We start from the raw sequence: 17881 nt of genomic DNA on the forward strand, positions 1-17881 counted from the left end.
GGTTTTGCACCAAACCCACAAGGTTCAGTATGATAACAGATGAGCTTGCGAGATCAGTGTCATGTCAAACTCCAATCAGCAAAACCATGGCTCACTTAAATTAATAGATTAAGGTAATGCAAAACCAGTACATAGGAAACCCAGCGATTATCTTTGACCAATAAGAGAACATGTGTAGCTCTGAGTTGAAATGAGGAGTCGTTGAAATGAGGAGATCATGCAGAATGCGGCCGCGAGAGCTATTGTGGGGTTACCTAGGTTTGCCCACGTCTCTCCAACACTCCGTGGCTTGCATTGGCTGCCGATCAGTTTCCGGTCACAATTCAAAGTGTTGGTAATGACCTATAAAGCCCTACATGGCATCGGACCAGAATACTTCCGGGATCGCCTTCTACCACACGAATCCCAGCGGCTGATAAGGTCCCACAGAGTCGGCTTTCTCCAGGTCCCGTCGACTAAACAATGTCGTCTGGCGGGCCCCAGGGGAAGAGCCTTCTCTGTGGTGGCCCCAGCCCTCTGGAATCAACTCCCCCCAGAGATCAGAACGGCCACCACTGTCCTTGCCTTTCGTAAATTGCTTAAGACCCACCTACATCGCCAGGCATGGGGGAATTGAGACATCTCCCCCAGGCTTATAGAGTTTATGTATGGTATGCTTTTAGATACTTTCTTTTAATATTAGATTTGTTACATTGTATATTGTTATTATTATTGTTGTGAGCCGCCCTGAGTTTGCGGAGAGGGGCGGCATACAAATCTAATAAATAAAATAAATAAAATTGTGCTTTCTGAGCTTAGTTGTTTTCTTGCAGATGATTTACTACCCAACTAGGTAACTTTATCAGTGCTAGTTGGTGCTATGTTCCCTGTCAGCCTTTGGAAATGTCAGATTCAGAGGAGGACGATGACATAGAAGCTGTCAATCACCCTCATTTAAGAGACGTGGAGGAGGATAGTGGTGATGAAAATTTAATAGAAATTCCATCGGACAATAGTATGCATAGTAGTACTTCTTCAGATAATGGGGCTGTAGAGGATAGTCCTTGGTTAAGTGCCAAATTTACAAGGTCAGAGAAAAGAAGGGAAAGAGGTTTTGAAAATGCTATTCTGAGTGTGTAAATTAATTAATTACCTCACATCCGGAATTTACTGGAAGAGACGGATGCTTTTCTGCAAAGTGAAATAGACAAGATGGGTGCTTTCGCCATTTCTCCAGAGGTGGGTCTTTATATTGCATGATAAAACTGTTTTAAGTGGTGTGAACCTGACCCCGAGATAAGGAGATGTTTGAACTTGGCAGTGTGTTCATTTAGAAAAAAATTAGGACTCTGTAGTTTTGCCTGTGAGTTTGGAATGCATTTTGCATGCCGGAGATGTCTGCTGATGAATGTGGAAGGGAGTAAATAAAGAAGTGTTATTTTGAAAATTGCAAGCCTGTAAAGATCGTATCCTTGGAGCAGCCAGCCAGACCAGAACAGTTGGTGCTACGTAGCACTGGATGATGTTACCTAGTTTGGGTCATGAAACCACTGCAAGAAAACAACCAAACTCAGTGAGCTCCAAAGATTGATTGATTGACGACTGTATTTACATGCTGCTCACTCCAAAATGGACTCAGAGCGGCTAGCAATAGTCATAAATACTATAGTAGTAAAAAGAGTGATAAAATAAAACAATAAAATCTACAATGCAATAAAAACTAAAATATAATAATTTTAAAAAACCATACATACTTGCAGTCGATCCTTATTCCAGGCCTGACGGAAAAGCCAGGTCTTAACGGCTTTTCGGAAGACCGGTAGGGAGGCAGTTGATTCCACAGTGTCGGAACCGCCACAGAGAAGGCTCTTCCCTGAGGTCCCGCCAACCAACATTGTTTGGCGGACAGGACCTGGAGAAGGCCAGCTCTGTGGGCCCTTTCTGGCTGCAGCCAGGGAGGAGGGAGGAGGCGATCCTGTAAATCTAGCCATTCTTTAAAGATTGCGAAGATGACGACTTAGCTGGCTGTAGCACGACTGCAGCTAATTGAGATTTTAACGAGCTAACCACGTTTACAAAACTGCGGTTTACTTGTGTTATGTGAACGCAGCAATTTTTAGCATTTTGTCTCCCTCACATCTTCAGCTGCTGACAGTGCAGGGCAAGGAATTCTTCCACTCTCCCGATTCCTGGCCCCTTGCCTGCTCGTGACCCCTCCCCATCTCCCCACACATTTATTTATTTATTCCCCAGACATTTGTTTTGGGGGAGCTTATTAGCACCCTCTGTGTTTTCACATTTCCCTTGGAAGAGACATTTTGACACTGCCGGCAGGTATGTTATTTCATTAGCAGGTTCGCACCTTGTCACCTATTATCTTGGAAACAACGAGGTGTAACTTGAGCGTAGCTGAGGCGGAAAAGAAAGGGCAGAGCTCTTGATTCTGCTGGCCTGAAGAATCTTTGTCTTTCTCCCCGTCCTTTTTCTGGCCTCCCCTTCTGGGCTGGCCAGCAAGCAAGCAGGACACTCCGTATGAGGCCTGAAGGACATGGCTTTGAGGGCTGACCACATGGCAGCCATGTTGGATCTGGCCCAGCCCTTTAATGGAGACCGATGTGGTAGCTTCCTGTTGTCCTAGGATGCTCTTACCTGTCTTTCTTTGTTTTAATTAGAGAAGATAACTGTTTTCTTTCATCCATCCATCCACCTATCTACCCCTCCACTCAACTTGTTCATCTGTCTGTCATCTCCCTCTGACTACTGTCTGTATATCTATTTGACTGTCTGTCTCTCTGTCTGTATGTCTGTCTGTTGAATCTGCCCATCCATCCATCTATCATTTTTCTCAAACAGATCTGTCTATCTAGCTGTCTGTCTTATACCTATCTATCTATCTATCTATCTATCTATCTATCTATCTATCTATCTATCTATCTATCTATCATCTAACTATTCATCCATCCATCTTTTTTCTCAAACATAACTGTCTATCTATCCATCCATCCATCCATCCACCCACCCACCCACCCACCCACCCACCCACCCACCCACCCACCCACCCATCCATCCATCCATCCATCCATCTATCTATCTATCTATCTATCTATCTATCTATCTATCTATCTATCTATTCATCTATCCATCCTTCCATCGTTTTTCTCAAACATGTCTGTCTGTCTGTCTGTTTGTCTGTCTCTATCTATCCATCCATCCATCCATCCATCCATCCATCCATCCAACCAACCAACCAACCAACCAACCAACCAACCAACCAACCAACCAACCATCATTTTTCTCAAACGTATGCACCAAAGACAAATTCCTTGTGTGTCCAATCACACTTGGCCAATAAAGAATTCTATTCTATCTATCTATCTATCGGTATCTATCATTCTCTTTTTCGCCTCCCATTCACATTTCATACGAATTTATTTTTAAATACTACTTAGCTGCAAACAAGCAGATGCAAGAACAAGTTAAGAGAAATACGAAAGGGCAAGAGGTGAAAAAAACATTTCAAAATTATTTCAGGGAAAAAAATGGGAGTAGAATTAAGTGTTTGCAAGTGGGAGTCTCAGCAAATCAGCATATAATTGCGAAGGAAGCTGCATAATTGTCTCATGGCCAAATCTACTTGTTTGAACACCGTATTATTATATTGAAGAAGCCGATATGAAATTGTGATTTCAGCTGGTGATCTTCAGTAAAATAGTGATGGCTCGTTCACTTATTGTTTTAGGAAATTGCCGATTTATATACCGTATTTTTTCGGAGTATAAGACGCACCTTAGTTTTGGGGGAGGAAAATAGGGAAAAGAATCTGCTTACCAGTTATTCATCTGGCTAGCATCCTTCGTCTGGTCAGTTTCAGCACATTATTTTATCCCCTATTTAGGGCTTTAAAAAAACCTTATTCAGAGAGAGTAACAATGAAAGAGCTTGCAAGCTGGTAAGAGCTGGGAACATCGTTAGCACCTTGTTAGGGCTGGAAAGAAACTTACTTGGAGCACGTTAGAGTAATGAAAAAATCTCTGCAAAGACTTAGAGCTTGGAAATCATTCTTTGCAGGCAGTAACAATGAAAGAACCTGCAAGGTAAGAGCTGAGAAGATCATTAGCACCTAATTATGGCTGGGGGAAAAACATGTTGAAAAAAGCTGCATTCAGAGTATAAGACACACCTGAATTTTCAGCCTCTTTTAGGGAGGAAAAATGTGCGTCTTATACTCAGAAAAGTTAACGGTAGTGAAAGGTTTTCTGGTAGTGTTCTTTTTACAATGGGATGAGTATGATGCCTGAAAGGGAATCCATGCAAACTAGTCCTTTCTTCCCCAGTTCAGCCAGCAAAGGGTGATGGAGATTGTAGAAGTTGCAATCTACCCCTCAACAGCCAGTTGAGTTCAATGTCTAATGGGAGGTGGTGTCGATATGTAAACAAATAAGGGATGTTCAACCATCAATCACGAGAGGTGGCAAAGATCTCATGGACTTCCCTCAGTCCTTTGATGTGCTCCAAAATTTCAATTTCTCTCTTCTCTGGTCTCTCCCCCTTGGCAGGTAACAGACGGTGGTACCATCAAGCAGAAAATTTTCACCTTTGATGCCATGTTCTCCACTAACCAGTCGCACATGGAGAACTACCGAAAGAGGGAAGACTTGGTCTACCAGTCCACAGTGAGGTAACTCAAACTATGCCTTTCAAAAATAGATCCACCACACCATAACTGCACAGAGATACGACCAGATGTTCAGCTGTGGAATCTCCTGTCACAAATTTCTTCAATCCTGCATTTCCACACACACACCCTGGATCAAGGTGTTTTTATTTGTAACACATAAAACACAAACAACAAAACACAAAAATCATTCAAATAAGAATTGGACAACTTTGCTTATTTTCCATTGCACAGATGTTATTTACATAATATAGAGTGTTCCCTCGCCACTTCACGGTTCACCTTTCACAGACTCGGTGCATTGTGGGTTTTTATAGTGGAAAAAATATATCGCAGATTTTCGCTACATCGCGGGTTTTCTGTGGAACTCGCCCGCCTGAAACGCTACTTGCCTACATGAGATTGTAAACAACACACAATTGGTTGACTGATGGAGAAGTGACCAATCAGACAGTGCTGCTTTGCATCCCGGAGCCTGATTGGCTCAGTACAATAGCATGTTGTTTACTTTTCGTCTGTGTGCAGCTTCCCCATCTCTGAGTCTGCTCCTGCATCATTTCATCATGTAGGTTTAGGGATTCCAAACATTTTATATTAAGTGTGAAGGTACAATACATGCACAGAACAGTGTGGGAATGGTTATTAAGGAGATGGGAAAGGTTTATGTAGCGTAAAAGTGTGGGGGAGGATTTATAAAGCCTTAAAATAGTGTATAAATACTTATATAAATAAGCGTCCCTACTTTGCGGATTTACGTTTATCGCAGGTGATCCTGGAATGTAACACTCCTGATAAGCGAGGGAAGACTGTACATCAAATCTTAGCAAAGATCTTATATTGGCATTTCTTTTTCTTTTTTTCCTTTTTTGACTGATCCTCTGACTTTTACTCTCCAAGTTATCTAACATTTATTAACTCTCTGTTTTTGCTTTTTTCCATCCAATTGTAGAATCTATCCCAGCAATTAGTATACACTCGCTCATCTAATATTTTTTTTTTATTTGGTTGAACTATCCATTTCTTTCACGGACTAATTTTCTGAACTTTTTCCCATAAAGATATTCCTGCCTGCTTCTTGACCTTCTGACCCAGGAATCTAATAGGGGCTCCTGATCCACCCACCTTCCCCGAATCAAGTTGATTTGATTTAGAAACAATTATAAATGGATCAAAAATACACATTCAGCAGAGGAATGGGATGAAGTTGCGTGAAGAAAGTCTGTGGAGATTCTGAGTCTTTTTTCAAGAGGCAACTTGAACTTTCTGCTTTTTGCTTTGAAAACATTTCGCTTCTCATTCAAGAAGCTTTTTCCGCTCGTAGTGGATTAATGGGGAACGGAAGGATTGATACTCCTTGCAGACAGCTGGTCGTTTGCATCCTTTTTAGAGAGTCATTGAGGTCATTTTGGAGGTCTACCTGTGTCTTCAGAATCACCTGAGTGGTGCAAATGGGTGTGGAGCCTTCTTGGGATAGCTGAAAGGAGTGATAGACGATGTCGTATCCCTCCCCATAAGTTGAGGGAGGGATGTTCAGTTTGGATAGTTCTGTGTTTGTTTGTTTGTTTGTTTGAACTTCTATTCCGCCCAATCCCAAAGGAATCAGGACGCCTTACAACAGCATAAATTACAAAAACAATAAAAAGAAGTCAAACATAGAATCTAAACTACACTGCTCAAAAAAAACCTAAAAGGAACACTTAAACAACACAATATAAGTAAATCAAACTTCTGTGAAATCAAACTGTCCAATTAGGAAGCAACACTGATTGACCAACCATTTCACCTGCTGTTGTGCACATTCAACTTTGGACAGAACAAAGTATTCAATGAGAATATTTCATTCATTCGGATCTAGGATCTGTCCTTTGAGTGTTCCCTTTATTTTTTTGAGCAGAATATAAAACTCAGATTAAATATCCATAATTAACCAATCACGACAACATATCACTCATACTATTTGGCCATGACAGTTGTTAATTCATGGCCCCCAGGCCTGCCAGCAAAGCTAGGTCTTCGTGGCCTTGCAGAAGGCCAATAGGGTGGGAGCAGTATGGACATCGGGGAGGGGGGTTGATTCCATAGAGCTGGGGCAGCCACAGAGAAGGCCCTCCACCACAGCCCCATCAACCTGCATTGTTTAGTCGACGGGACCTGGAGGAGGCCAACTCTGTGTGTTCTTATTGGTCTCTGGGAGGTATGTGCCAAGAGATGGTCCCCTAAATAGTCTGGCCCTGAGCCATGTAGGGCTTTATAGGTAATAACCAACATCTTGAATTGTGCCCGGAGACTAATAGGAAGCCAGTGCAGCTCGTGGTGTGTAGGTGTTATATGATGAGTGCACCGAGGTACCCCCATGACAGCTCGCGCGGCTGCATTCTGGACCATTTGGAATCTCCAAACACTCTTCAAGGGTAGCCCCATGTAGAGCGTGTTGCAATCATCAAGACAGGAGGTGATGAGGGCCTCTTTGACTCCTCTTTCAAGCCAGCCGTCCTCTAGGTCCAAAATGTGGACTTTGTGTCTTCAAAAGAGTGACCAAGAAGGCGCCACACCCATTTGCACCAGGTGGGGGTTTCTAATTACCGCTGCTATTGGTGCGATGCGCACACAGCTCTCTGTGACCTGCGCGCGCATCCGAGCGAGATTTCACTTCTGTGCATGCACAGGAAGCAAAGTCTCACGAGAGAATGCGCGCTGTGTGAAATTTCGGTGATTCCGGGAATCACCAAAATCTTGCACATGCGCAGAAGCCAAATCTCACTTGGATGTGTGCGCACGCACGCCGGTCACCTGCAGCTGTGCATGCAGCTCCATTTTCTGGCTTTGTCGACAGGTCTGGGGACCGTGAACTTAACACCCAATGTGCCGAATTCGTGTTTGTTTGGTATATATGTTGTTAGATTGATTTGGGGTTTTTTAATGGGTTGCTAAGATTATGGGGTTTGTTGCCGACTTCTTATTGTATTATTGTATTGTTGGGGGTTTTTGTAAGACGCCCAGAGTCCTGCGGGATTGGGTGGCATAGAAGTCGAATAAATTAAATTAAAATTAATGTTCGCTAGGTCATTAACCCATTAGGTCAGTGATGGCGAACCTATGGCAGGGGTGCCACAGGTGGCATGCAGAGCCATATCTGCTGGCACGCGAGCTGCTACCCTAGCTCAGCTCCAATGTCCATGTGTGTGCTGGCCAGCTGATTTTTGGCTCGCACAGAGGCCCTGGGAGGGAGCTTTTGGCTTCCAGAGAGTCTCTAGGGGGGTAGGGAAGGCCGTTTTACCCTCCCCCGGCTCTAAGGAAGCCTTTGGAGCCTGGGGAGGGCGAAACACGAATCTACTGGGCCCATCAGAACTTGGGAAACAGGCCGTTTCTGGCCTCCAGAGGCCTCCGGGTGGTGGGGAAAGCTGTTTTTCCCCTCTCCAGGCATTGAATTAGGGATGTGGGCACTCACACATGCATAATAGTGTGCGCCCACATTCTTTCGGCACCCGAGGAAAAAAAGGTTCACCATCACTGCCTTAGGTGATAGCACCGCTTGGGTGACCCTGAGTTCACAGACAAACGTCCAAGGGGCTTCAACATCTCTCTATAAACAATGCCAAATGACCAGCTGTCTGCAAGGAATTTCAATCCTTCCATTCCCCACCATCCAGTCAGAGCTGAAGAAACTACAGCCTTTATTGTCGTTGTACATCATGTATACAACAAAATTGGTTTCAGCCTCACTGGCGCAATCCGTGACAAAAAAATGCAAACAACATAAACAGCAATTAGGAGGGGGGAAAGAGAGAAAGAAAAACCATGTGCGTGGAGTGATTGTGGTGGCGTTTAAGAGTCTGAAAGACCAAGGATAGAAACTATTTTTAAACCTATTTGTTCAGCTGGCTATGTTTTGATGTCTTTTGCCCAAATGTCGTCAAGGAAAAAACCTAGGAAATACAGTTGCCCCTTTGAAAAAAAAGGACCTTTGGGATTACTTGGAGCAGTGATGGCGAATTTATGGCATAGGTGCCACAGGTGGCATGCAGAGCCACAAATGCTGGCACACGAGCTGTTGCCCTAGCTCAGCTGCAACGTGCATGTGTGTGCTGGCCAGCTGATTTTTGGCTCGCACAGAGGCTCCGGGAGGGCATTTTTGGCTTCCAGAGAGCCTCCAGGTAGATGGGAGAGGGTGTTTTTACCTTCCCCCGGCTCCAGGGAATCCTGTGGCGCCTGGGGAGGGCGAAACATGAGCCTGCTGGGCCCACCAGAAGTCGAGAAACAGGCTGTTTCCGGCCTCCATAGGGGCTCTGGGGGGGTAGGGGAAGCTGTTTCGCCCTCCCCAGACATTGGATTATGGGTGTGGGCACTCGCGCATGTGCAATAGCACGCATGCACGCTCCTTTGGCACCCAAGGGAAAAAAGGTTCACCATCACTGGCTTGGTGGATCTGAATTTAATCAATAATTTAGTTTGGATCTGGCTTGATGAGGACCCTTTTATGGCTCTTGGCATCGATGATGCCAGTTGTAAGTCAAGGACTTCGCCACCGTGGCATTCATTCCAGGACTGCGTCCTAACTTACCTCGCCACCAATTCGCATCCGTGCCATATGGGTGCATTCCATGCAGTTGTGCCGCGCACACGTGCATGTATAGTGCCCCAAATCAAGTTTCTGCACATGTGCAGTAGCAAAAATCAGCTTCTGCGTATATCTAGAAGATAGATAGATAGATAGATAGATAGATAGATAGATAGATAGATAGATAGATAGAGAATGAATGAATGAATGGTGGCGCCTTAAGTACTGTCAAGAAAGCCAGTTCAGGGCCGTGGAAAACCGGTAGTCCTCAACTTACAGCCTTGTTGGCTGTACGTTGAGGATTTGCCCGTAAGGTGGAATCCCTATGACGGTTGTAAATCGAAGCAGTACCTTCTATGCCAGCTTGAAGCTCTGGCACAAATCTTTGGGGCATCACTTTCTCTGGGCAGTTGTGAATTGTGGTTGCGGACAACGCGCCCCAGTGGGGTAGAGGTGATTGTGTTGCAACCGGGCACGTCTGGACCAGAAGTGACAGGAATCTCTTTGTTGTTCAGTAGGGAAAAATGGAATAGAATAGAAGTAGAATAGAATAAGAATAGAATAGAATTACAATGGAATACAAGATATAGAATAAAATAAGAATAGAAATGAAATAGAATAGAATAGAATTAGAATTATAATAGAAATAGAATAGAATAAGAATAGAATAAGAATAGAATTATAATAGAAATAGAATAAAAAAAATAGAATAGAATAAGAATAGAATTAGAAGAGAAATGAAGTAGAATCGAACAGAACAGAATAGAATAGAATAGAATTCTTTATTGGCCAAGTGTGAATTGGACACACAAGGACTAAAAGAAACGAATGCGCTGGGTGGAGAAGCAGGGCTAGGGGAGAGAAAAGGGCAGAAACGGCAACGGAGAACTGGACAGAAAGGACCGCAACTCAGCGCAGCCCAACGAGGCCTCCAAAGTTGTCGGCAGGCGCAGCTCCTGCCTGTCACTTGATTGGTGTGTGAGAGACATGGGGGGATAAGGAGCCCACATTTACATATAAATGAAGTTATTTACAAATTAATGCGTTTTGAACAAGAGGAAGGTCCCAGCGGCTGCAGCTGCCAAGGCGACAGGATGCCGAAGAGCAGGCTGCGATGGGGCGGGGGAGGATCCGGTGGTGAGTGCGAGGCACCAGGAGCGGGTATTCTGAATGGCTCTCCCCCTTCCAGGGGAGCCTCTATTTGAGACGTGGCCCTGTCATCTCAATCAATCAATCGGAATAGAGCTGGAAGGGACCTTGGAGGTCTTCCAGTCCAGCCCACCTGCTCAAACAGGAGACCCCACACCACTTCAAACAAGTCTTTTCTTAAAAACCTCCAGTGACGAAGCACCCCTAACTTCTGGTGGTAACCTGTTCCGCTGGTTAATTTTCTTCCCTGTTAGGGAGTTTCTCCTTAATTCCAGGTTGTTTCTCTCCTTGATTAGTTTATTATCCATTGTTTCTTGTCCTGCCTCCTGGTGCTTTGGAAAATAAGTCAACTCCCCTCCTCTTTGTGGCAGCTTTGTGGGGTTTAGAGAGAGCTGCAGCTTATGGGTAGAACTCCTCTCACGACTATAATTGGGCCTTTTTATTAAATTTATGCTCAGTGCTTAAGTGAGTGGCACCCAATTTTATAACCTTCCTGCTGCAGTCATTAAACAAAGCAGGCTGTCGTTGAGAGAACTAGGCTTCCCTTATTTATAGTCTTGGCTTGCTCGGGGTTGCAAATGGAGAGTCACCCGAATGAATGCCTGTCAGATGCCCAAGCGCCCTAATTTTGATGGCCATGTGGCTGCAGGTCATAAGTCACTATTTTTCCCAGCACCATCGTAACTGAATAGTCGCTAAATGGTGTTGTGATTCGGTCTGAGGCTCCTCAGGGAACGGCTGGAAATCTGCCGGCTCCATGCTCAGAGTGGGAGGACGAGGAACAGGAGGAGGAGGAGGACCAGGCAGACGGGGAAGAAGAATGCCGGGACGAAGAGGAGGGAGAACAGCCTGAGACCCCCGGGGGGGAGCTCTCCCCAGCGAGTAGCCTGGAATCCTTAGATGAGAATGCACAAGCCATCATCGATATGAGGCAGAGAAGGGCATCCCAACGAAGGGGCAATTAGCCAGGTATTTCCATCCCTAATGGGCAACAGCTGGGTTTGGGTGTGGTTCTCCTCAGAGAGGTTGAAAAGGCAGGCCCGCCCTTCCTGTATTGTGGAGAGTTATCTTTTGGGAGTTCTGTGACCTTGCTTCGATCCTTGGCGTCTCTGATTCTGGTTTGTGGCCTCGAAGGCTGAAAACTTGGGGGAGGCGTGGGTTTTATTATCTACAGTGGTGTGTGTGCCAGCAAGAAGCCTGTTGTATTGTCTGGCCGTCGTGACTCTTCTGTGAAGCCTCATAGCATTCCAGTTTGTAAGAACAGTTTTTGTTCTCTGTGTTTGTTTTCAAAGATATAAAGTGACTTTGCTTTTTACCAGCGTGTCTGGCTGCTTTTTTCAGTTGGTGTTGAAGTCTGGGGGCACCCAGACAGAACAAATGGAAGGTCACAAATCAAGGAAAATCTGTACCGCAAAGGTCTGTCTTTTGCAGTGGCAGGGGAGAGAAACTTCTAGGTCCGTGATGGCGAACCTATGGCATGCCTACCACAAGTGACACGCAAAGCCGTTTCAGAGGGCGCATGAGACCTTGCCCTATGTCAGGTCCAGCACGTATGAGCACGCTGGCCAGCTGATTTTTGGCCTTGCGGAAGACTGTTTCCCCCTCCGGAGGCTTCAGGGAAACTTCCCTGAAGCTATGGAGCGCAAAAAAAAAAAGTCCAACGGGCAAACCGGAAGTTCAGAAAAACTGACTTCCTGTTTGCCTATTTTGCTGTTTTTCACACTCCGGGGCTTCAGGAAGCTTGCCTGAAGGCTCCGGAGTGTGAAAAAAGGCCAAATGGGCACACAGGAAGTTTGTTTTTCCGAACTTCTGGTTTGCTTGTTTGGCTGGGTTTTTTTCACCGTCCCAGGCTTCAGTGAGGCCTACATGCATGCGCGGGTATGGGGGGGGATTGTGTGCTTGTGGGGGGAGGAAGTGGGTGTGGACACGTGCATGTGTGCTAGCATACACACACACACACACACACACACATTTGGCATGTGGAAACACCCCCCCCCCAATGTTCGCCATTTCTGTTCTAAAATCTCTTTTGGTGCTCAGTTCTAAAGACCAGTGGGAAAGAGGGAGACTTTGGGAAAGGGGTGGTGGCGGTCTGAAAGAAGCATTGATTTCAACCTCTCCTCCCCTTCCCCATAAGTTGGCTCAACACACACACACACACACACAAACCTGTGTCCTCAGGCCCACTCCAGTTCTAGCTTTCCTCCCCATCGCTTCCCTTCTGGGCTCTGCACAATAATTATGCACATAAAATAAATTCCCACAACAATGGAGTTTGCAAACCTGGGGGCGGGGGGGGGGGCGGGAAAGGGGGGTGGAACGAAGGGAAATTGAAGAAGCTTTTAATGAAAGGAATAAATCTTTGCCTTTACTGGGGCCACTTTGCAGCCTCACCCTGTTTTCCAAAGGCCCAGGACTCCCCCCCCCAGCTCGGGGGGGGGGGGGGAGAATCGCAACTCTCTCTGTTCTCTCAGCAGTTGGGTGTTCTTGAACCTATCTCCCACAGCCAAGGCATCATGGGCAGTGGCAAGGAGTGATGGGCATTGTAGTTTAGCAAGGTTCAGAGATACCCAGGTTGGGCCCTGCCTGTTTTGAGAGTCTGGGAAACTAAGAAATGGCCAGAGGTCTCTGGACAGGATGAAATAGAGCGGATAGGCCAAATATACACTGCTCAAAAAAATAAAGGGAACCCTCAAAGACCCCATCCTAGATCTGAATGAATGAAATATTCTCATTGAATCCTTTGTTCTGTACAAAGTTGAATGTGCACAAGCATTTGAAATGGATGGTCAAATCAGCGCTGCTTCCCATGTGGACAGTTTGATTTCACAGAAGTTTGATTTACTTGGAGTTGTATTGTGTTGTTTAAGTGTTCCCTTTATTTTTTTGAGCAGTGTATATTTTTTCATTCTTTTCTCCCTCCTTCCCTCTCCTTCATGCTTTTTCTTTTATTGTCTCACTCCCTTCCTTTCTTTTTCTTTCATTCTCTTTTCTCTCCTCTATTCTTTCTCTCCTCCTTTCATTTATTCTTTTCTCCTCCTTCCTTCCCTCTTACTTACTTTTCTTTCCTCGGTCCCTTTTTCTTTCATTCTCTTATCTCTCCTCCTTACTTCCCTCCTATTAATATTTCTTTCTGTCCTTTCTTCTTTTGTCATTTTCCTTCCTTTCTCCCCTTCTCCTATTCCTCCCTCCTTCCTTCCCTCCCTTCTTCTCATCCTCCCTTTCTTTCATTCTTTCCTTCATCCTATCCCTCCCTCCTTTCCTTCCTTTCTCTCATCCCTTCCCTCCATTTATCTCGTCCTTCCTTCCTTCCTTTCTTCCTTCCTTCTTTCCTTCCTCTTTCTTTCTTTCTTTCTTTCTTTTTATTCCTTTTTTCTCTCCTTCCTTTCTTCCCTCCCTCCATCCTTCCTCTTATCTCACCATTCCTTCCTTCCTTCCTTCTTTCTTTCTCTCTTTTTCATTCATTCATTCTTTCTCTCTCTCTCTCTTTCCTTCCTTCCTCTTATCTCACCATCCCTGCCTTCTTTCTTTTTTTCTTTCTTTCTCTCATTACTCCCTCCCTCCTTCCCTCCCTCCCTCCCAACATTCAAAACCCCATATTTTATGCTGGCTGCCGTTTGCACATTTTCAAATTATCCCTATAATTCAGACGGGCCCCCTCTGCGTCTTTCCCCCCGCGTGCCTTGAGAGCGAGCGGACACGTTCCTCTTGAAATGGCGCTGTGTGATAGCATTCCTCTGATTCACCCAGCACAACCCTGCCGGTTTCGGCGGGCCACCACGCAGAGGTGGAAACATTTCAAACTAGTCAGGAATCCATAACAAAACTCAACAAGAAACGGGGATTTTTTTTAACCCCCTTCTGGCTTGCAGTTTTCGGACAGTTCCCCCCCTCCCTCCCTGCTGCCAATCCAGCTAATTAATTACAGCTGTTTGCCTCTTCTATTTTTAAACCCTTTGCTGCCAAAACCCTAATCAGCTGCTCATTCATTGTGTGTTTGAAGCTTGGCTCACTGCCTTCCTCCCCAACACCAGCTTCTGGTCTTTTATGAATAGGTGGTGACCAGGGAAGGGAGTGACATGTCCCCCCACCCCCTGTAGGCCAGGACCACCGAGTTCCTCTTGCCACCTCCGTGGGGTCCTGCTGACCCTGGTTCAGACAGCACCCTAAAGTTGTACAGCTGCGGTCGTAAAAATGCTACAGTCTGGGGTGTGGGTGGGATAGATAATAATAATAACAGAGTTGGAAGGGACCTTGGAGGTCTTCTAGTCCAACCCCCTGCTTAGGCATGAGACCCTAAACCAGTGATGGTGAACCTATGGCACAGGTATCACAGGTGGCACACGGAGCCATATCTGCTGGCACATAAGCTGTTGCCCTAGTTCAGCTCCATCACGCATGTATGTGCTGGCCGCTGATTTTTGGCTCGCCTGGAGGCTCTGGGAGGATGTGTTCAGCCTTTGGAGGACCTCTGGTGGAGGGGACAGGAGAGGCCGTTTCCACCCTTCCCTCTGGAGTCTAGGGAGGGCGAAAAATGGTCTTATGGGGCCAGGGGTGGGCTATTGCCTGGACGGGAGGGGGGCAGGAATGCAGTGGGGTACTGAAAATGGAGCTCCACCCCAGAGCACCCAATTTGCACTGAAAGATGTTGAAAGAAAAAGCAGAAGCCACGCCCACAGTGTGGTAGTGAAAATTTTGATAGCCCTTCACTGTACTGGGCCCACCTGAAATTGGGAAATGGGAGAGCGGGGGAGATTGCGTGGAAATGCATGGGGGTGGGGCAGCATTGAATTATGGGGGTGGGGCACTTGAGAGTGTGCAGTAGTGTGCATGCACGCGCTTTCAGCACCCAAGGGAAAAAAGCTTTGCCATCACTGCCCTATACTACTTCAGACAAATGGTTGTCCAACATCTCCTTAAAAACTTCCAACGTTGGAGCATTCACAACTTCTGGTGGCAAGTTGTTCCACTGATTAATTGTTCTAACTGTCAGGAAATTTCTCCTTAGTTCATTTTTTAAATTTTATTTTCAAATTTTATGTTACAAACAACAATAAAACATTACAGTGTCAAAACAACAATTACATAGTTATATAATAAATCATTTTTGATCCCCAGGTCATTGGATTCATAAGAAATTATACAGTTCCATAAGTCCTTATGAAGAATTCCTTTCATCAGAAGTAAAGATTCATATATTTCTGCAAACATACAAAATACACCATATACTTGAACTATAGTCCTACCCTTTGAAGCGAACATATTATTTTTCCTTCCTTCATCATCATCTGCTCTTTAAGTTATTTGGAGTATCCCCAAGGCTTTTCCTTAGTTCTAAGTTGCTTCTCTTCTTGTTTAGTTTCCATCCATTGCTTCTTGTCCTGCCCTCAAATGCTTTGGAGAATAGGTTGATTCCCTCTTTTTCTGGCAACCCCTGAGATATTGGAAGACTGCTATCATGTCTCCCCTACTCCTACTCCTTTTCATTAAACTAAACCTACCCAGTTCCTGCAACCATTCTTCATATGTTTCAGCCTCCATTCCCCTAATCATCTTGGTTGCTCTTCTCTGCACTTTTTCTAGAGTCCCAATAGACTTTTTGTATTATGGCGACCAAAACTGAAGGCCGTATTCCAAGTGTGGCCTTACCAAGGCCTTATATGTGGTATTGACACTTCATGTGATTTTGATTCTATCCCTCTGTTAATGCAGCCTTCAGAATCCCCAAGAAGGTTTAGAAGAGCAGTGGTGCAACCTTGAGACTCTGGGGAGGGACGCAGATGGTGCGAGAATCCATGAAATTGAGGAAGGGGTGGTGGAAATGAAGGCGAAGCCAAGAAGAGAAAATGTTGCTTTGCAAAATGTCACTTGGCTTGCTTGCTCGAGCTCAGCATAATCTATCTGCCCCTTCTGAATCCCATCTAACCCAATTTGCACATGTGGTCCTGCCTTTTCTGCCTTTTTCATTAACGTGCAAGAAGTTAACGTTGCCTGCATGTACAGGGAGTCCTTTTCTAGCCACCACAATAGGGACTGGCAACTTGATTGTTAAAAGCAAAGCAGTGCGGAGGTGAAAAACAAAATCACAAGATTTCCTCGGTTTTCCTTCATTTTTGGATGTGCAGAAGTCATCATTGTGAGGACCGGTAGCAAAGTTACTTTTTCCACCACCGTCAAAATTTCAAACGGTCGCCAAATGAAGCAGTCACTAAATGAGGCCTGCGGTTCTCTCATTGGCCTTCCGAATGACGAGGACTGTCAGATTTAGCCACCTCTGACTTTTCACTGGGAGGTTGGCGTTATAGGTGGTCCTCGACTTACGGCCATGGTAGGACCCAACCTTTCGCTTGCTAAGCAAGACAGTCAAGTGTCATTTGCCCCGTTCTATGACCTTTCTTGCCACGGTTGTTAAGTGAATCACTGCAATTGTTAAGTTAGCAACGCAGTCGTTAAGTGAATCTGGCTTCCCCCAACCACTTTGCTTGGCAGAAGGTCGCCCAATGGGATCCTGTGCAGCCGTCATAAGTGCGAGTCAGTTGCTGAGCTGACTGAATTTTGGTCACATGGCCGTGCGGATGCTGTGACGGTCATAAGTGTAAAAAACGGTCACAAGTCCCTTTTTTTCCCAGTGCCATTGTAACCACAAATGATCAGTAAGCAAAGCAACTTCCAATGGTCACTAAACAAACTATTGCTAGTCGAGGACTACCGATGGGCGGTGACGGGAGGGGAGAGAGTCGATTAGCAGAAATAGTTAAAGTGGAAACTGGACTAAGCCCCCTCTCCTCCCTTCTCTGCAACTAGCCCAGTCCAGCAAGTAATTTTATCTTCACTACTGATTTTACAGCTTCTTTTATACCCTGGGCTTGAAATTGGGGTGTAAAAATGTTCTTGTGAAGTGTAAAATGTTTTACAATAGAATAGAGCTGGGAGGGACCTTAGAGGTCTTCTAGTCCAGCCCCCTGTTCAAGCAGGAGACCCTAGACCCATGATGGCAAACCCATGGCACATGTACTACAGGTGGTACGTGGAACCATATCTGCCGGCACGCAAGATGTTGACTTAGCTCGGCTCCAGCTGATTTTTTGGTTCACGCAGAGGCTCTGGGAGGGCGTTTTCGGCCTCCCCAGGCTCCAGGAAAGCCTCTGTAGCCCAGGGAGGGTAAAAAATGGGCCTACCAGGCCCACGGAAAGGGGGGAAAGGGGAAGGATGTGCGCACATGCACAGGGAGCAGGGCCCCATGGAGGAGTTGCACCAGTAGTGGGTTGCAGCTGGTATGCCTCGGATTGGCATCCTGATGGTGAAAATGGAGATGTGCACACATCTCTGGGCCCCCAATGTGTGCATCCATGTGCGTGCACGAGATTTCTGCGCATGCACAGTAAGCAAAATCTTGCCTGAGGATGCTCTCATGTGCGATATTTTGCTGATTTTTGGCGGGTTTTTTGCTTCCGTGCATGCTTCTTAAATTATTTTCTTTCTGAATTTAGCATGGGTCGCTTTTTAAGGATTGCTTCTTA

At 45.6% G+C, this 17881-nt stretch overlaps 1 protein-coding gene across 1 annotated transcript in view; it reads left to right on the top strand.

The window, feature by feature from the left end:
* Positions 1–17881, top strand: part of IGSF21 (immunoglobin superfamily member 21) — a 208755-nt gene that overhangs the window by 127206 nt on the left and 63668 nt on the right. Inside the window, exon 6 of the mRNA XM_070759725.1 lies at positions 4536–4657. Within this exon, the coding sequence (XP_070615826.1) occupies positions 4536–4657 (122 nt within the window). The remainder of the gene's footprint in view (positions 1–4535; positions 4658–17881) is intronic.

Source organism: Erythrolamprus reginae, chromosome 8 (genome assembly GCF_031021105.1).
Source record: "Erythrolamprus reginae isolate rEryReg1 chromosome 8, rEryReg1.hap1, whole genome shotgun sequence".
NCBI lineage: Eukaryota > Metazoa > Chordata > Lepidosauria > Squamata > Dipsadidae > Erythrolamprus > Erythrolamprus reginae.